Source organism: Neomonachus schauinslandi, chromosome 6, assembly GCF_002201575.2.
Source record: "Neomonachus schauinslandi chromosome 6, ASM220157v2, whole genome shotgun sequence".
In the NCBI taxonomy this organism is placed as follows: Eukaryota; Metazoa; Chordata; class Mammalia; order Carnivora; family Phocidae; genus Neomonachus; species Neomonachus schauinslandi.
Genome location: NC_058408.1, coordinates 57,814,772 through 57,833,074, shown reverse-complemented (window position 1 = coordinate 57,833,074; position 18,303 = coordinate 57,814,772). Strand labels below are relative to the sequence as shown.

The following is an 18,303-nucleotide window of genomic DNA, read 5'->3' as shown; positions in this document are numbered from 1 at the left end:
GGCTCAGGTCATGATCCTAGGGTCCTGGGATCGAGCCCCGCATCGGGCTCCCTGCTCTGCAGGAAGCCTGCTTCTCCCTCTCCCCTCCCCCTGCTTGTGTTCCCTCTCTCACTCTGTCTCTCTATGTCAAATAAATAAAAATCTTTAAAAAAAAAAAACAAAAAACAAAAAAAACCACTATTTTGTTTGTAGGTTTGGGGAAGCGAGGCTGGGAATCTAAAATATATAACAAGATTCTAATGGGAATTTTTTAAGTTCCAAACCAGTGTCTTAAAGGTGGACTTTCACAGCACAAAACTGCTTGGGACATCTATGATAATAGTTCATCACACTAATTTTCAGATGATTAATTTTCTCATAATCACAACAGAACACATGATTTGAATTTGACTTTTATGAAAGATGATGAATTTTTGACTCTGTGTTTTGTGAAGCTACAATATCAGCCAGCTGTAGTACCTTAAGTTTTTCAGGGACAAGGAGCATGTCTCCTCTCTTTTTTTTTTTTTTTTTTTTAATTTTTATTTATTTATTTGACAGAGAGAGAGAGAGAAGGAACACAAGCAGAGGGGAGTGGGAGAGGGAGAAGCAGGCTTCCCGCTGAGCAGGGAGCCCGACGCGGGGCTCGATCCCAGGACCCTGGGACCATGACCCAAGCTGAAGGCAGACGCTTAACGACTGAGCCACCCAGGTGCCTCCCTTTCTTTTTTTGCATATCTCATCTTTAATGTCTACTGACGACACCCAAAAGTAGAACTGTGTGCTCTGGCTATGAAGACAAGGCTGGTAGGAAAACTATTTTCCTGTGACTCTAGCTCTTTAAATTCATATGTGTTCCTTCTTGAATTTTTTCTTTCAGGTTGTACCTACAACAGATCATATAGATACCGAGAAATTGAAAGCCAGAGAACAGATTAAATTTTTTGAAGAAGTTCTCCTGTTTGAGGATGAACTTCATGATCATGGAGTTTCAAGCCTGAGTGTGAAAATTGTGAGTACTATGATTTTTGTTTAAAATTAACTTCCTTCTTCCATTCTTACCATTGGTCAGAAATATAAGACTCACTTAGAATCACACTGTCTTAACATGGTATCATGTAAAGTATCACTTGGGTCTAGAGTACATCTTCATATCCATTATAAAGTTCACAAAACCTTAGTATATTCCTAAACTTTAGTTTAGCCAAACATTTTCTTTTAAGAGCTGCCTGGCTACTTTATAGTTTGTCTGCTTACTATTTAATTTGAATGAAAATTATGGCTTAATTTTCACTTTTGAATTAAAGATTCTGTTGAAAGGATCTGCAGATAGCAGCATGGATGTTAGAATTTCGGTGTCTCAGAAACTGCACTTCCATCTTGAGCACAGAAATGGAAAACAGAAATGACACGTGTGAATTCCCTTCTCCTTTTGTATTCTTTTCTGTCTGGAGGACTACTTCCATTTACAATGTTATTGGTGGGACATCTTTAAAAAGAATAATACATAGCTCATTAGCAGTTACTCATATGTGTTTACTGTTAGGTCATAATTGGGTTTCTAACACTTTATAGAAAAATTTCAACTGAAACTTTGTATTACATGCCTTATCCCTTAAGACCCAGCTAAAATGTCATCTCCTCTGTAAGGCACACAACAGCTCCCCTAGGCAGAGTTAAATATTCCTCTGCCAGACCCCTATCAGTACTTTTTTTTTTAAAACCCTTGATTATAGCACTTATCATAAGGTCTGTCAAAGGCAGGGTCCCAGCATCAGAAATTGTGGTTGGAGCATAATGGCTGTGGGTGTTGTGATTGAAATGATAAGGAATGAAAACAATAGATCAAAACAGCAATATGTTTTAAAGTTAAGTTTTTCTATACAATCACAGAATTTTGGAATTATAATGAATGTGTAGAGAATCCCGTAGTCTAGCTTCTGTGTTTTATAGACAAGGCCCAAAAGTTTGGTTTATCTAAGGTCATGAAACTAATTAATGACAGCTTTCTTTGTACCATCTAATATCTGTCATTATTCTGCCATTAGATAATTGTTTTATTAGCACCTTACTCCCTTGTTCACCTATAACCCTCCCCCAATTCAGCTTTTGTCATTTAGATTTGTTCACTTTCCAACTCATCCAGTCATGCACCTTTCTACTTGCCCACCCACTTACTATGACTAACTGACTGTGTGAAATGTTCCTTGTGGGTTTGCATATCTGAGTATGCATTTGTATCCAAACAGGTGGCTATATGGGGAGCACATGTGTTTTTGTGAGCGAAGGAGTTGGAGAGGATGGGCATAAATGTATTATGTGTGTACCAGTGTAAATAGTAGCTAAGTCTCAGTGAGGAACAACATCATCCTAACATGTTCTTTCATTTTACCTTGTGTAACTTTATTTTTTATTTTTATTTATTTATTTTTTATTTTTTTAAAGATTTTATGTATTTGTCAGAGAGAGAGAGTGAGAGACAGAAGGACAGAACACAAGCAGGGGGAATGGCAAGCAGAGGGAGAAGCAGGCTCCCCACTGAGCAGGGAGCCCAATGCGGGGCTCGATCCCAGGACCCTGGAATCATGACCTGAGCTGAAGACAGACGTTTAACCGACTGAGCCACCCAGGCGTTCCTATTTTTATTTTTTTAAAAAGATTTGAGAGAGAGCACATGCACGGGTGGGGGAGGGGCAGAGGGAGAGCGAATCTCAAGAAGACTCCACGCTGAGCTCTCACAGCCCCATGCGGGGGTTGAGCTCACCACCCTGAGATCACTCCCCGAGCCAAAACCAAGAGTCTGCACGCTGAACTGACTTCACCACCCAGGCACCCCTTACCTTGTTTAACTTTTTATTTTAAAGATTTTATTTATTTATTTGAGAGAGAGAGGGCACACACAAGTGGGGGGGGGGCAGAGGGAGAAGGAGAAGCGGGCTCCATGCTGAGCGAGGAGCCAGAGGTGGAGCTCCACGCAGGGCTCCATCAGACGACCTGGAGATCACGACCTTAGCGGAAATCAAGAGTCTGATGCCCAACCAGTAAGCCACCAAGGTGCCCCCAAATGAAGTTCCTTCTATAGAAGCAAAGATTAGCCTGGTATATATAAATGTAGGTGAAAAACCAGGAATGTGGTGCCTGAGAAGCTAAGGAAGCAGAACTTTTCAAGAAGGACATGAAAGTATCATGCTGTAGGGAGATCATAGAGTGGAATCTTAGAATGGGATGGTGTACACTAGACTAAAAACCTTGTTTTTGGTTTTAGCAAGTAAGATGTTGTTATTCACCTTGGCAAGCGCAGTTTAAGTTACATGGTGAGGGGGTAAGTGAAAGATGTGGAGTTGGAGACAAGGAGTAGACCAAACTTCCAAAAAGCTTCCTGGATGAGAAGAAACAGAGATGTGCCTACGAGACGACATGAGGTTAACAGAAGTGTGTGTGTTTTTTGTTTTTCTAAATATGGGGAAAACTAGGGGCACCTGGGTGGCTCAGTCGGTTAAGCATCCAACTCTTGATTTCGGCTTGGTTCGTGATCTCGGGGTCCTGGGGATTGGGCTCCCTGCTTGGCAGGGAGTCTGCTATTCCCTCTGCCCTTCCCCTCCCTCTCTCTCTAATGAATAAATAAAATCTTTAAAAAAAATATGGGGAAGACTAGCAGGTTCAGGTGCTCACGGGGATGAGGAGGAGGGGAGGGAGAGGAAGGCTTTGAGCCTTTACTGTCTGTGAGACACTGGGTTGGAAGAACTCCAGTCTTCTCCTCCTGGGTTTCTCCTTTACTCTCACACTCAGAATGCTTCTGACATCAGATGTGTAGGTTTTTTTCCCCGCACCAAGAATTCTGTGACATTAGCTGGATGTCCTGCAATTTAACTCACTATCTACTTGGTGATACTGTCAGATCCCACAGGTTAAGGGGACTGCCCACCCCCCACAAGACTGCCAACCCCCCAACCCTACCTCTTCAGTGCCAGCCCACAAGTGGTAGGTGCCCAGATTACCCACAGCTTCTGTCCAACTGGGCTACAAATTGGAGGTTCCTATGACCTCTTCCCCTTGGATTTGATTATTTGCTAGAACAGCTCACAGGGTAACACTGACTTATGTTTACCAGTTTATTAAAGGGTTTGGTAACAGAGATATAGATGATCCCTCTTGGGGATTTACCCTCTTGGTGTTGGGGTACTTTTCCCTCCTGGTGTTCACCAACCTGGAAACTCTCTGAACCCCATACTCTTAGGATTTTATGGAGGCTTCCTCATATGGGCGTGGTCAGTTATTAACTCCATTTCCAGCTCCTCTCTTCTCTCTGGAAAGTGAGGGTTGGAACTGAAAATCCAAGCTTCTAATCATGGCCTCGTCTTTCTGGGGACCATCCCCACCCAGGTGCCCACCCAGATTTGCTTCACTAGAACAAAAGATGTTCCTAAGTGCTCTTATCACTTAGGAATTTACAAGGGTTTCAGAAGCCCTCTGTCAGGAACCAGAAACAGAGACCAATATATATATATTTTCTATTATTTCACAGACACCGTGTTAGATACTTGTCTATATTATCTTCTTATCCTTGGGGAAATTCTACACAGTGAGAGGAAATGGAGGGTCAGCGATACTAAGTCACTTGCCCGAGATCAGTCACACAGTGGATCAGTCTGACTCTGCCTTTGCTCATCATCTTCTAGGATCTAGCTCATGGTAGAAGGATTAGCCTTAGACAGGAGAGATGCTTCTTCCATGGTGATAGGAGGAAAGGGGCACAGGATGTAGGTAAGCCTACCGCTAGTCCAGTGATGCCCAAACCTGGAGTTTGAGCAGAATTACCTAGGCAGATTAGAGATTTAGTTATCTCTTAACACAATGGGACAAAGAATATTCCTTGTTTGACTATCCATAGTACACTTGCTGTGTGTGTGTTGACTGGAAGGTTGGGTAGACACGTGGGAATGGAGAGAATAGGGCAGGAAAGGCTTTTTAGAGGAGGCGGTCCTGATCTGAGTTCTAGGTGTCTAAGTTTGTCCAGCCAGGCCAGAGAGAGGGCTGGTGGTAGAACACAGTGACAGGGAGGTATTTTCTGAGCGGGCTCTTCGTGACGTCTGTGCCAGTAGTACAGGCTGTCTCGTCACCAGCCTGCGCCCGAGCGTGAAGGACCACCACTCTCCCGGAGCCCCTGCTGGGTCCTTTCCACTTAAGCTCACTTGAGGCCATTTAACTTAGAGCATTTTCTGACTTTACATTTTTCCCAATTGCTTTCAGATAAAATGTGAACCGTCTCAGATTATTTTTAGTTTAACGGAGCCCTCTGAGGAACTTCTAAAAAGAAGTATAAAATTTTAAGGACTGCCTTATATCTTTCCCCATGGCTAGGACTTTGATTGGGGGTATGGAATAAACAGCTGACTCTTGAACAGTGTAGGAATTAAGGGTACCAATAACCCTCCCTCAGAAGTTGAAAATCCTTGGGGCACCTTGCGGGGGGTGCTCAGTCGGTTAATATCTGCCTTCAGCTCAGGTCATGATCCCAGGGTCCTGGGATCGAGCCCCACTTTGGGATCCCTGCTCGGCGGGGAAACTGCTTCTCCCTCTCCCTCTGCCACTCCCCCTACTTGTGTGCACACATACTCTCTCTCTCAAATAAATAAAATCTTAAAAAAAAAAGTTGAAAATCCTTGTATAACTTTTGACTCCCCCAGAACTTAACTACTAATAGCCTACTGTTGACCAGAAGTCTAACTGATAACAAACAGTTGATTACACATATTTTGCATTTTATATGTTTTATATACTGTATTCTTAGAATAAAGTAAGCTAGAGAAAAGAAAATGTTATTAAGAACATCATAGGGGGGGCGCCTGGGTGGCTCAGTTGGTTAAGCGACTGCCTTCGGCTCAGGTCATGATCCTGGAGTCCCAGGATCGAGTCCCGCATCGGGCTCCCTGCTCGGCAGGGAGTCTGCTTCTCCCTCTGACCCTCCTCCCTCTCATGCTCTCTCTCATTCTCTCTCTCAAATAAATAAATAAAATCTTTAAAAAAAAAAAGAACATCATAGGGAAGAGAAAATAAAGAAGAGAAAATTTATCGGAAAAAATCAGCATATGTGGACTCGCACAGTTCAAACCCGTGTTGTTCAAGGGACAGCTGTATAGATTTCTTTCACTTTCAAAACGTTCTTGGAGTTATCTGGGATAATGGTAGTAATGTTCATTGCCTTTACTTGGTATTTTAATCTTGGCCAGAAAAGTGCTAAAAAGGTCTTGTTTTAGAATTGTAAATCTAGTTGCTTATGAATGTTTGGTTTTTTGGTTTCCATAATAATTATAAAACACTCAAAAGAAATGATACTGCAATGTGGAAGCTGCTTATATAAACAAAGTAACTTACTTTAGATTCCTGATACTGTTAGATAGAGCCTTTTAGGTTGCTTTTAATTTATTTGTTTCAGGTTTTGAAGTGTTTTTACCATCTTAATTTTTAATTCTAAACCTAGACAGTTTTAATTAAAAAAAGAAAATTTCCTATGGCACAGAACCCCAGGGAGAAAGAGATTTAGAGCTCTGTGCACCATGTGGTCTGGGTTGTTTTTGGATTTGCTTCAGTGAGTTTCTTTGGAGTTTTGATAATTTTGTGTGAGTAGCATTACCTATATCTAATTACAGGATATTTCAGGAATTAATTTTTGTTTTGTTTTGTTTTTTAAGATTTTATTTATTTGTCAGAGAGAGAGAGAGAGAGTACAAGCAGGGGGAGCTGCAGAGGGAGAGGCAGAAGCAGGCTCCCTGCTGAGCAAGGAGCCCGTTGAGGGACTTGATTCCTGGACTCTGGGATCATGACCTGAGCCAACCACTTAACTGACTGAGCCACCCAGGGGTCCCTGATTTGTTTTCTAAATTAGGTTCTTTCAGCAATGTTTGTTTTTAGGTTAGGATTTTGTGTTCTAATATACTGTCCTTGGTAGGGTTTACAGCTGATAGGACTCCTCTGACAAAGATCTAAAGGAAAGCTATTTTCATGCTAATATGTAAGTTTTTAGCTTTCAAAGGAAATAAATTCCCTATCTCCCAAATACTGACAATGCTGTTATGTTCTGTAATGGTTTTTACAGCTAATGATTAGTTCCATTCTGAGTAGTCAGGAGTGAATGTTGTCTACCTTCTACTTCCATGTTTTACTTAAGAGTCCAGGTATACCAGGTAGGAACATATCTTTCATCTCTGGGGACAAAAAGTCCCACAATACCTGTGCAGAGGAAGCTTTCGTTGAAATGTAGTCCTATTGAAATGCCGTATTTTACAGAGACAGAGCCTAAAAAATTGTTTCTTCACGTCCCCTATTTTTATAGATGAAGAAGGAGACCTCGGGTGGTTTAGTAACTTGCTCTAAATTAGTGGTTCTCAACCTAATTACACACATTGCACCATTGTTTTTTGTTTTGTTTTGTTTTGTTTTACCAAATACTTTAAGCATCCCCTCCCTTTTACTACCCTGAAATGTAATTCATAGATCATATAACCTATATTCTTTCCAATAAACCAACATAATGTCCTAATTATAAAATAAAAGAGAAAAGGACATTGATTTAGGATAAAATAGGTATTTCAGTATGTCAGTGCATGATATGACCGCACTACAAGACATAATGAAGTAGTCAGGTACATACATTTGCATACTGACTCACTGTGAAGCCACAGCTAGATCTAGACGTGGGCTGGCGGAGGTGCCGGGTGTCAGGGAAGAACTCAGATAACATGATCAGGACTGCCATTGGTGATGTAATTTTTCAAAAATGGTGAACAGCCCTTAAGTTCCAAGTGAAGCAAAGTATAATCTTTCCTTCATTTACAAGGTAATTGTGTTCCTGGAAATTGAGTGAATTTTGCATTTATATGTAAAATGGAATTCAGTTCTAAGGTCAGAGAAGTATAAATTGTTGTTTTGTTTTGTTTTGTTTTAAGCCATGTGATTGCCAAGTAAGATATTTGGAAGTTTTCTGGGATGCAGGATTGGACTTTGTTGTGTAGGATTGTCTTGTGCATTACAGAACATCTAACATCTCTGGTCTTCAACTGCTAAATATTGCAGTTGCTCATCATTGTGAGAAAAACACCTTCAGAAATTTCCAAACATCCCCACACAGTTGAATTATGCAATTGGGACTAGAACTTGGGTCTTCTAATTCCTAGTCTCCCCTCTGCCATGCTGAAATGATTGCTGCCTGCGTTGGGCCCAGTGTGTTAATAATTAATTTGGAAATTTGAAAAAATGTTGCCAATCAATCTTTTCAGTAATTACAAGTAGCACTCTGTCAAGTAATGATGTGCTTCCCAGTCAGTTTGTTGTGACACAGCAAGTTGTCCGAGGTCAGGTTCTTCCTCCAAGCTCTTCTTTATTCTAAGTCTTGCTTTGAAGTCTGTGGCTGATAATCCCATCAGTTTGCAGTGTGACTGAGAGCCTTTTCTCCAGCAAAGAGAGCTCTAGCCTCTCTTTCAGTGAGCACCCACTGTGTGCCAGCTACTTTTCTAGGCAGTAGGGACACAGTGATGAACAAAACACTGTTCACTGTTCATTCTCACTCTTATGGAGCCTACAGTCAAGTGGAGGGACATGGGCTTTAAGCAAGTAAACACATAAATGGATGTAGTTATAGATCTGTTAATTTATAAAGGGAGTGGAGAGAAGGTAACAGGAGAAATCTACTGTGATTATGGAATGGTAGGAAAGGCTTCTCTGTAGAAGTAACATTTACACTGAGATCCAAAGACAAGTAAGCATTAGGTCTGGCAATGGGGTGTGTAAAGGTCCTAAGGCAGGGGGCACATGGGTGGCTCAGCCAGTTAAGCGTCTGACTCTTGATTTTGGCTCAGGTCACGATCTCAGGGTCCTGGGATCGAGCCCCAAATCGAACTCTGCACTCAGTGGGGAGTCTGCTTGAGATTCTCCCTCCCCCCCTCAAATAAATAAGTAAATCTTAAAAAAAAAAAAATGGTCCTGGGCGCCTGGGTGGCTCAGTTGGTTAAGCGACTGCCTTCGGCTCAGGTCATGATCCTGGAGTCCCTGGATCGAGTCCCGCATCGGGCTCCCTGCTCGGCGGGGAGCCTGCTTCTCCCTCTCCCGCTCCCCCCTCTTGTGCTCTCTCTCTCTCTCTCACTCTCTCTCTCAAATAAATAAATAAAATCTTTAAAAAAAAAAAAAAAAAAATGGTCCTAAGGAAGGAGAGCTTGGCCCGTGGCTGGTGACCATCTAGGCAGTAAAGCACTGTTATTAATGGGTTATCTTGTTATTTCTTCGCTCTTCATTAATGTTGCTCTGTGCTTGTATGGAATTGCAGGCAGTTCCCTGAATATATCTTGCTATTTCATGTCTCAGAACTTTTTATACATGCTCTTTCCTCTTTTTGGAATTCTCCTTCCCCACCCTCAGCTCTTCTTTGCATGGTCAGCTTTCCACTGCCTTCTCTTTCTTCAGCAGACGTAGACTTCTTTCTCTGAGTGCTTAGTGAGCCTGTGCATCCCCCTGTTACTATAGCTACCACATCATGTTTCTCTGTTTCCCTCTTTGATGAACTTCCTGACCATTGGGATTGTGTCTTTTTTTTTTTTTTTTTAAGATTTTATTCATCTATTTGACAGAGATAACGAGAGAGGGAACACAAGCAGGGGGAGTTGGAGAGGGAGCAGTAGGCTCCCTGCCGAGGGAGAATGTGTAGATAAGACACAGATGAAAGATGTTAAGAACATGTTATAATGATCTGATAAACCGGTCTTTGGCAGTATGAGATAGTACTTAATTCGTTGCACTGAATTAGACCATTCCATTTAAGGTCTCTTCTCTTTATTTAAGGGAACGTGAATAAGAGACAAGTAACAACAAAGAAATAGGTTATTCTTTCATTTTGGTATTACTGATGTTGATATCTACTGTAAGTACTGTCAGTTTTTAAAGTGAACATTGTAATTTTCACATTACTTAAGTATTTTTTAAGTCTTTTTAACCTCAATATCTTTTGACCTAAAAAATATTTTTCTATTGTAGGAAACCCGAAGCCAGGATGTTTATATTATAATATAATATATTGTGCCTTAGTTGAAGCTATGACAAAGAACTTCTAGTTTAGAGATTTCAGTATACTGCTAATTCAGCCTTCCTCTGATGCCTTTAAAAAAATTTATTTTCAAAAAAAATTACTTTCTTTTAGCAAAGTAATATATTTAATTTTCATTAAAATATTGCCTTACTATTTTTTTCAGAGAGTAATGCCTTCTAGCTTTTTCCTGCTGTTGCGGTTTTTCTTGAGAATCGATGGGGTGCTTATCAGAATGAATGACACAAGACTTTACCACGAGGTATCTATTCTTATTTAATGAATATACTAGTTGATGTTGGGCTTGTTCATGTTGTTTTATTGTCTGAGAATTTGAAATGAAATAATGCTTTATATTTTATGGCAGTCCTTCTAGCCTTAGTTTCGGTGTTCTACATTCACTGTTGACTGCACAGTTAATGAAACAGGACATCTTTTCTGAAAGTTCTGGTAGCTAAAAATGTTTTCTAAAAGATACTCCCCAGTAGGGGATGTCTGATGCTTCTAAAAAAACCTCATGTGTACTTAATCTGTGTTTAAGAAAACTGTCCCTTAACTCTTAGCTTTGTTTATCATATGTATTGTTTATATAATGTCTTAATATTAAACATGCCCATCACATGGGCTCCTGAAGTTTGTATTACATAATCATTTTGACAGTTGTTCTAAAGTTTGAAAGCTCTGTACTCCATCTGAAGGAACTGTTGACATACAAGGTTTTCAAAAAAGTGTTTGGAAAAGGGGGAGACTTAAGTTGAATCATGGAAATTCCTCTACTAGCTTATAGCAGCCTATCCTTTTGGAATGGATTTTTAACCTCTGATTTGTGATTGTGTAGAATGGTGAATTAGAGAAGAGACCACCAGTAATCAGTAGGGCAGTGGTAATAACTGAACTCTCACAACCACCCTGTGAAATAAGTGCTGTATAATCTCTGTTTATAGCTGAGGCAATTACAGCAAAGAGATCAGGTCACTTGCCCAAGTTCTACAGTGAATAGTGGTGGAAGTGGGATTTGAACCCAGTAAGATGGAGTTGGTTCCCAAATCCTGCACTTAGGGATGGGTGGGTTTTTTTCCTGGAAAAACTATGATTTTTTTCTTTTTAAAAGTGGTAGCAAAAGTACTAAAGATAGACTGCATTTTTCTGCCTCAGAAAAGTTAAAATCTAAATTTTAAAAATGCTTATGCTTGGGCGCCTGGGTGGCTCAGTTGGTTAAGCGACTGCCTTAGGCTCAGGTCATGATCCTGGAGTCCCTGGATCGAGTCCCGCATCGGGCTCCCTGCTCAGCAGGGAGTCTGCTTTGCCCTCTGACCCTATCCCCTCTCATGTGTTCTCTCTCATTCTCTCTCTCTCAAATAAATAAATAAAATCTTTAAAAAAATAAAAAAAATAAAAAATAAAAATGCTTATGCTTTAAATCAGCAATATTTCTTAGGAATTTATCCTAAAAACATTCTCATATACAGTAATCCACAAATATTAATCAGGCAGTTGTACAGAGTTATTTTTATATATATATATTTATGTATATATATGGATGTTTGTGGCAATGCTCTTGTTTATAATAGCAAAAAGAGAAGGAAGGAGCTTAATGCTCACTGCAAGGGCACTGATTTGAATTATTTAATTTACATCCATATAGTAGAAAAGTATACATCCATTAAAATTAAAATGAGTGGCAGAGAGTTACGTTTAACTGATGTGTAAAGATATGCATCTCAGTGTTGAATTTTAAAAAGCGAGTATGAACCTATATAAGATTTTGTATAGAGATTTTTTTTTTTTTTAAAGATTTTGTTTATTCATTTGACAGGGACACAGCGAGAGAGGGAACACAAGCAGGGGGAGTGGGAGAGGGAGAAGCAGGCTTCCTGCTGAGCAGGGAGCCTGATGTGGGGCTCGATCCCAGGGCCCTGGGATCATGACCTGAGCCGAAGGCAGATGCTTGACGACTGAGCCACCCAGGCGCTCCTGTATAGAGATTTCTAAATGTTAAGGATAGTGATATCTATAGAAGCGGTGGTTGCTCTGTACTTCTATATTACCTGATTTTTTTTCAGTGAGCATTAATCTGTTTTTATTGATTTAAGATTAAAATTTGTATTTATTAATAGAAAAGATTAAACTTCTTAAGGGAGTTTAATCTTGTGTGATTTTTCTTTTATTGAATAATGTTTCACCAAAAACCAAATTGTAATAAATTGTTTTCTAAAACCTAACTTTAAAAAGTTGGAAATGGGAGAAGTTAAAGTACTAAAAGTGTGATTTATTAGATAAGCAATTTGACAAGAATTTTATGGAAATGGGAGAGAATAAAATTTAAGCTTTTTTTTTTTTAAACATGAGAGTAGCCATGGTTATGTAGGTAGATGATAATATAGCTTAAGGAAAAGATGTAGTTCCAAACATGAAGTAATATTAAAATCTCTTGCACATATCATTTGCAGATATACATATTTTTTTTTCAAAGTAAAACTTTTGCTTGTATTTCTCTTACATGGTAATTATTAAATCTGTTTACATGTGATATCACTGTGATTTATAGAGATTGGCATTAATAATTAAGAATTCTTGGTGAGAATTCATTACCTCATTGCAGAATAAGATATTCTTGTCAGACTTCATGCTACTTTTGTAACCTGTTCTGTTGTAGTAGGCAGTGCTGTTTAACAGAAAGGATTTTGTAACAATAGAAACAGATTTATTGCAACCTTTTTTTATTTTTCAACATAGGCCGACAAGACCTACATGTTACGAGAATATACATCACGAGAGAGCAAAATTGCTAATTTAATGGTACAGTATTTTAATATCAGTTTTTAGAAGTTGACTTTTAATGTTCATTTGGTATGTTTCCACCCAAATCCGCATCCCTAAATCTATCGATTCACCTAATAAGCCTCTAAAAGATAAATCCTACAGGAGCGTAACTTTTCTGAGCTCACCTCAAATACAAAACCAGTTAAAGTTGTTGTAGGTACCAGAGCCATCATCTAATCTAATTTCTACTTTTTATTCTGGAAAACCAGACCCAGAGGTGTGTATTACACAGCTGTTTGGTGGTGGGTCTGCAACTGTTCTTTTCACTTAGCACCTAGTCACCCTGTGATTTCTTTCTACCCAGTCTACTTTTTTCTACTTAAAATGTGGTAATTTTGTACCATACCTTGTTTTGGCTTAATTTTCTTTCTTTTTTGCTCCCCTGGGACTTGTAAAGGGCTTCTGCAAATCTGTAGGATTCTATAATAGGTTGCTTCAAAAGTGATACCTTTTTGCAAATATCACTGTGATTTAGAGTGATTGGCACCCCTAGTGCTTATTTCTATGTGGGTGTAGAGTATACGTGGGTTAGAAACATTACTTAGAGTCCATTGTAGACCACAGCCTGGCTCTATCTGAAGGCTAGTGCTTTCAAGGTACAAAAACATCAGGGAAAGTCGATTAGATTAAGATGCAGTAATTTTTTTTTTTTAAGTATGGAGCCCAACACGGGGTTTGAACTCATGACCTTGAGATCAAGACCTGAGCTGAGATCAAGAGTTGGATGCTTAACCGACTGAACCACCCAGGCGCCCCAAGATGTATTAAATTCTTAATACATCTGTGGTAGCATTATAAATAACATATCCCTGTGAGCTTTGAGGAAATCATTCAATAAGAGGGCTGCATAATTTGGTAACGAGATGTTACCATTAGAAACACCTTATGATGCTCCTCACATACATGTATTACAGCTTATTTTAAAATTGGTGTTTTGGGACGCCTGGATGACACAGTTGGTTAAGCGTCTGACTCTTGGATTCGGCTCAGGTCATGATCTCAGATCCTGAGGTCAAGCCCCACGTCGGGCTCTGTGCTTGGCACGGAGTCTGCTTGAGATTCTCCCTCTCTGCCCCTCCCCCCCCAGAAATAAATAAATAATTCTTTAAAAAAAATAGAATAAAATTGGTGTGCTGTATGAATACTTGAACTAAAGCATTTTGAAAAGGTACCAATGAGATAAGTGAATATGTGCTAATATGATTTATGTGTTTCCCAGCATGTTTCACCTTCCCTCTTCACGGAACCTAATGAAATATCACAGTATTTACCGATAAAGGAGGCAGTTTGCGAGAAGCTACTATTTCCAGAAAGAATTGATCTTAACCCTGCAGACTCACAAGAAAGTACACCTGTGGAATAGAATGTGATACAACATATACTGACCATGGAATCTGACTGGAGACCTTAGCTATTTGGAGGGGGTATTTTTATTATGAGAATTAATTGCCTTGTTTATGTGCAGATTTTCTGTAGCCTTAAAGGAAAAAAAATAAAGGATTGTTGCAGGCAGGTTCCACTCAGCTGCTGTTTGTACTGTCTATCTTCAAATTCATATTCCAGATTTATATTTTCTGGAGTTAAATTTGGATTTCTAAATTGTTACAAAGTGGGATCTCACTAGTAGTGATGTGTGTATGTCTCATGAGCAGTGGGCATAATCTGTATCCATCATGAAACACTGTCTTCTACCATGAGGAGGCTAATGTAAATCACGGAATCACAGCACCTTGTGACTTTCACGGGATTCCTGATTGTGCATGTTGATGTACTAGCTCTTTACTTTGGGCTTTTTGATGTTTATTCGTACTTCTGGAGAGTCATGAGTTGCCTTTTAGGAAATTGGTGTCGTACTTTAATGATCTTTACCCACAAATTAAAAAAATATATATTTCCCCTCTAAATTTAAATTGGCTTTTGAAGGCTTTGAGAAAATTTCAGACACAGAGCCGAATAACCTAGGGTTTTGGGAAACTGAAGGTGTTCTATCCGTGGACACACCTGAACATGGTTTGCCAGCCACAGGTAGGATGTCAGAGCTGTCCTTCCTCCATCTTGAGGTGCTTTTTCTTATGTGTGGTTCTACTTGTACTGCTGTTTTTTACTTCATTTTCCATGCAACCTTGGAATGAATAAATCCATTGAATATTGAATTTGTGTTGTTGTCCAGCTAATTTTATTAGCTAAATTTTGTCACAAGTGATTTTGGTATTTGTTTGCCTTCTGCTACATCACCTGCAAGGTATAGGAAATCAGGATTTTGTTGGCTTTAAGAAAATACATGGCATGTTCACTGTATATTAAATATACCTGTATTTAATGTTTTCTCTTAGGACAGAAAAGTGTATATATTGTGCTTGGCCTTCTGTTGTATTTTATTTGCCATGCGGATTTGAACAGAATAGACTCTTTATTCATACAAGATATAAGAAATGAAAAACTTGTAAGAATATTCATTAGTTGAAGTTTCTGGGCAACATCATTATATTTCATCATTATATTCTTAACTTGAATCAGTTGTCTTAGTCTCTGAGTCAGGTTTAGATGACTTATTTTCAGAATCTATTGCTAAAAATTGTGGGAAATTAAAAGAATTGACCTTTTTTTTATAGAGGGTGGGAAGTTGATAGGATGAGTGTACTTCCGGAAGCTCCTTTAGTTTATTCCTGTGGAGAATACCCAGAAAACCTGTATTTGCCCATTGCTAAATAAGACATATGCCATTTTATATTTATTTGTTCCAAGTGTCTTTTTGTAAGAAAAGAATAAACAATAAGGAATTACTGATCTATGTTTTGCTGTTTCATTTATTTCCGTTTTTCCTGAAGCTTAATTTAAAAAATGGTTTGGTATACTTTTTTCATTTGTGCTCTGTTTTGAACTTGGTCAGCATTATAGCCAGATTCTGCTGGCAGATTATCATGAAAATCTAAAGATAGTCCAGAACATAATCCCCCAGTTTGGCTTTTGGGCTCTTGTTCCTCTTCTTTCTCACCCCTCCCCTCCCACTACTTCTGTGGATGTTTTAATCAGCCAGTGTTTGCTGTATGATGAGTTAATGTTTTTGAAAATAGAGATACCTGCCATTAATATCATTCCATTTAGTTTTAAGTGCTATGTGTCCAATATGGCACTAGGCAGAAGGGATTACAATAGCGAAGAGCCATAGTATAGGTCTTCACAGAGTTAAAGTTTAATGGAGGAGACAAAGTAAAAATAATTACAAATTTTAATAAGTATAATTGATGGCAATAATAGCGATTTCAGAAAATAACAAAATCACCGTTAGTAGAGGTAGTCAGAGTTCTGCTTCTGAACAGGGTGTAGAAAGCTGCAAGAGACTGTCACTCCTAATTTCACAAGGAAAAAAGCTGGAGAATCTATAAAGTTACAGCTTTTGTTGAACATGTCAGAGAACTGAGGTTGGGGGACAAAGCAAACGGAATCCCAAAGGGTGATAAGTCCTCCAACAGGAGGTGGTGTAAAGACACGTTACATTTTAGAAAGAACACTTAAGTCACAAGTGGCCACTATACAAGCAACTAAACATAATCTAGAATGTGGAATTCCTAAAGGAATTTAAGAATTTGGAATAGCTGAGAGTTTCAAATAAGGGGACTTAACACACGCAGCTGAGAGTTTCAAATAAGGGGACATAACACACACACACCCCTTTAAGAATTTGGAATAACCGAGAGTTTCAAATAAGGGGACCCCTCCCCCACACACGCACGCCGCGCACCCTGGTCTCTCCCAATGGCCTACACCAAGTGCTCATAAGAAACCCTGGGGGCAGGGCAGGGGACCAGAAAGTTCCTGTCAGTGGTTCAGGCATGCAGGAGGTAATTGGGTTCTGCTGAGGTATAGGTAGATAGGAAACCCTGCCCACTTCCCCAGACCCTTTTCTTGAAGGATGTAAAAACTTTAGGCTGCTGAGGGAGGTGCACCAAATCATATCACCCCTACCAGGGCACAGGCAAAAATCTATTATTTCTTTTTTTTTTATAATTTTTTTTTTAAAGATTTTATTTATTTATTTGACAGAGACACGGTGAGAGAGGGAACACAAGCAAGGGGGAGTGGGAGAGGGAGAAGCAGGCTTCCCGCAGAGGAGAGAGCCCGATATGGGACTCGATCCCAGGACCCTGGGACCATGACCTGAGCCGAAGGCAGTTGCTTAACAACTGAGCCACCCAGGCGCCCAAATCTATTATTTCTAGGGGAGGAATAAAGACAAAATCCATTTGCCTCTGGGGAGTAGGAAATGTTCTGCCTTTGGACACAGGCAAAGAACCATTACTGTTGGAGAAGAAGTACAAATAGCCTCCAACCTTGGAGGAGGGACAGAAAAACCTGGGCCCAGGATCCTACATGGATAACAAAAAGATCTGCTCCCATGGTGGGATGGGCATGAAATTCACACAACAGTATAATGCACACTGTCTTCAAGTGAATACAGAACATTCACCAAGGGAGAGAATATTCTAGGCATAAAACACTTGAAGTCATATGAAGTTTGTCCTCTGACCCTAACAATTAAGCTAGTAAAACCCAGTAACAAAAATATCTGGGAAATCCCAAATAACTTACCATGAGAGAAATTAAGGAAGTAAATGAGTAAATGGAGACAAATAGCATGTTTGTAGAAGAAAGACTCAAGATGTTAATATGCCAATTCTCCCTGGATTGATCTATAGTCAGTGTAATCCCATTCGAAATCCTAGCAGGCTTTTCATTAGAAACATATAAGATGATTCTAAAATGTATATGGAAATCCAAAGAATCTAGATAGCCAAAACAATTTTGTAAAAGAAAAGTTAGAGGATTCAAATTACCTGATTTCAAGACAGTCTAGAGCTACAGTAATCAAGACTGTGGCAACTGTTAGGATTGACATAAGGATCACTTGAACAGAATAGTGAATCAAATTGACCTACACTGGGACTCCTGGCTGACTCAGTCTGAAGAGCATGTAGCTCTTGATCTTGGGGTTGTGAATTCAAGTCCCATGTTGGGTATAGAGATTATTACAAATAAATAAATAAACTTAAAAAAATTGATTTACACATATATGTTTGATTTTGAACAAGACACAAAGATAATTCAATGGAGAAAGGACAGTCTTTTCAACAAATAGTACTGAAACATTTAGACATTCACATGCAAAAAAGTGAATCTTGAACCTTACCTCACACCATGTACAAAAATTACCTCAAAATGAATCAGAGACCTCAGTGTAAAACTTAAAATTAAAAAGGTTGTGGAAGTAAACCAGAAAATCCTAGGCACTTGGGGAAGGCAAAGATTTCTTCAATAAAACACAAAAAGCCCTAAGCATAAGAAAAAATCGATAAAATGGCCTTCATTAAAATAAAAAAACTCGGGGCGCCTGGGTGGCTCAGTCGTTAAGCGTCTGCCTTCGGCTCGGG

At 39.3% G+C, this 18,303-nt stretch overlaps 1 protein-coding gene across 1 annotated transcript in view; it reads left to right on the top strand.

The window, feature by feature from the left end:
* TIPRL (TOR signaling pathway regulator) overlaps positions 1-15,653 on the top strand; it is a 31,595-nt gene extending 15,942 nt beyond the window's left edge. The window contains exons 4-7 of the mRNA XM_021682658.1: positions 860-991; positions 10,218-10,313; positions 12,788-12,850; positions 14,094-15,653. Of these exons, the coding sequence (XP_021538333.1) occupies positions 860-991; positions 10,218-10,313; positions 12,788-12,850; positions 14,094-14,237 (435 nt within the window). The 3' untranslated portion in view covers positions 14,238-15,653. The remainder of the gene's footprint in view (positions 1-859; positions 992-10,217; positions 10,314-12,787; positions 12,851-14,093) is intronic.
* The last annotated feature ends 2,650 nt before the right edge of the window (positions 15,654-18,303 follow it).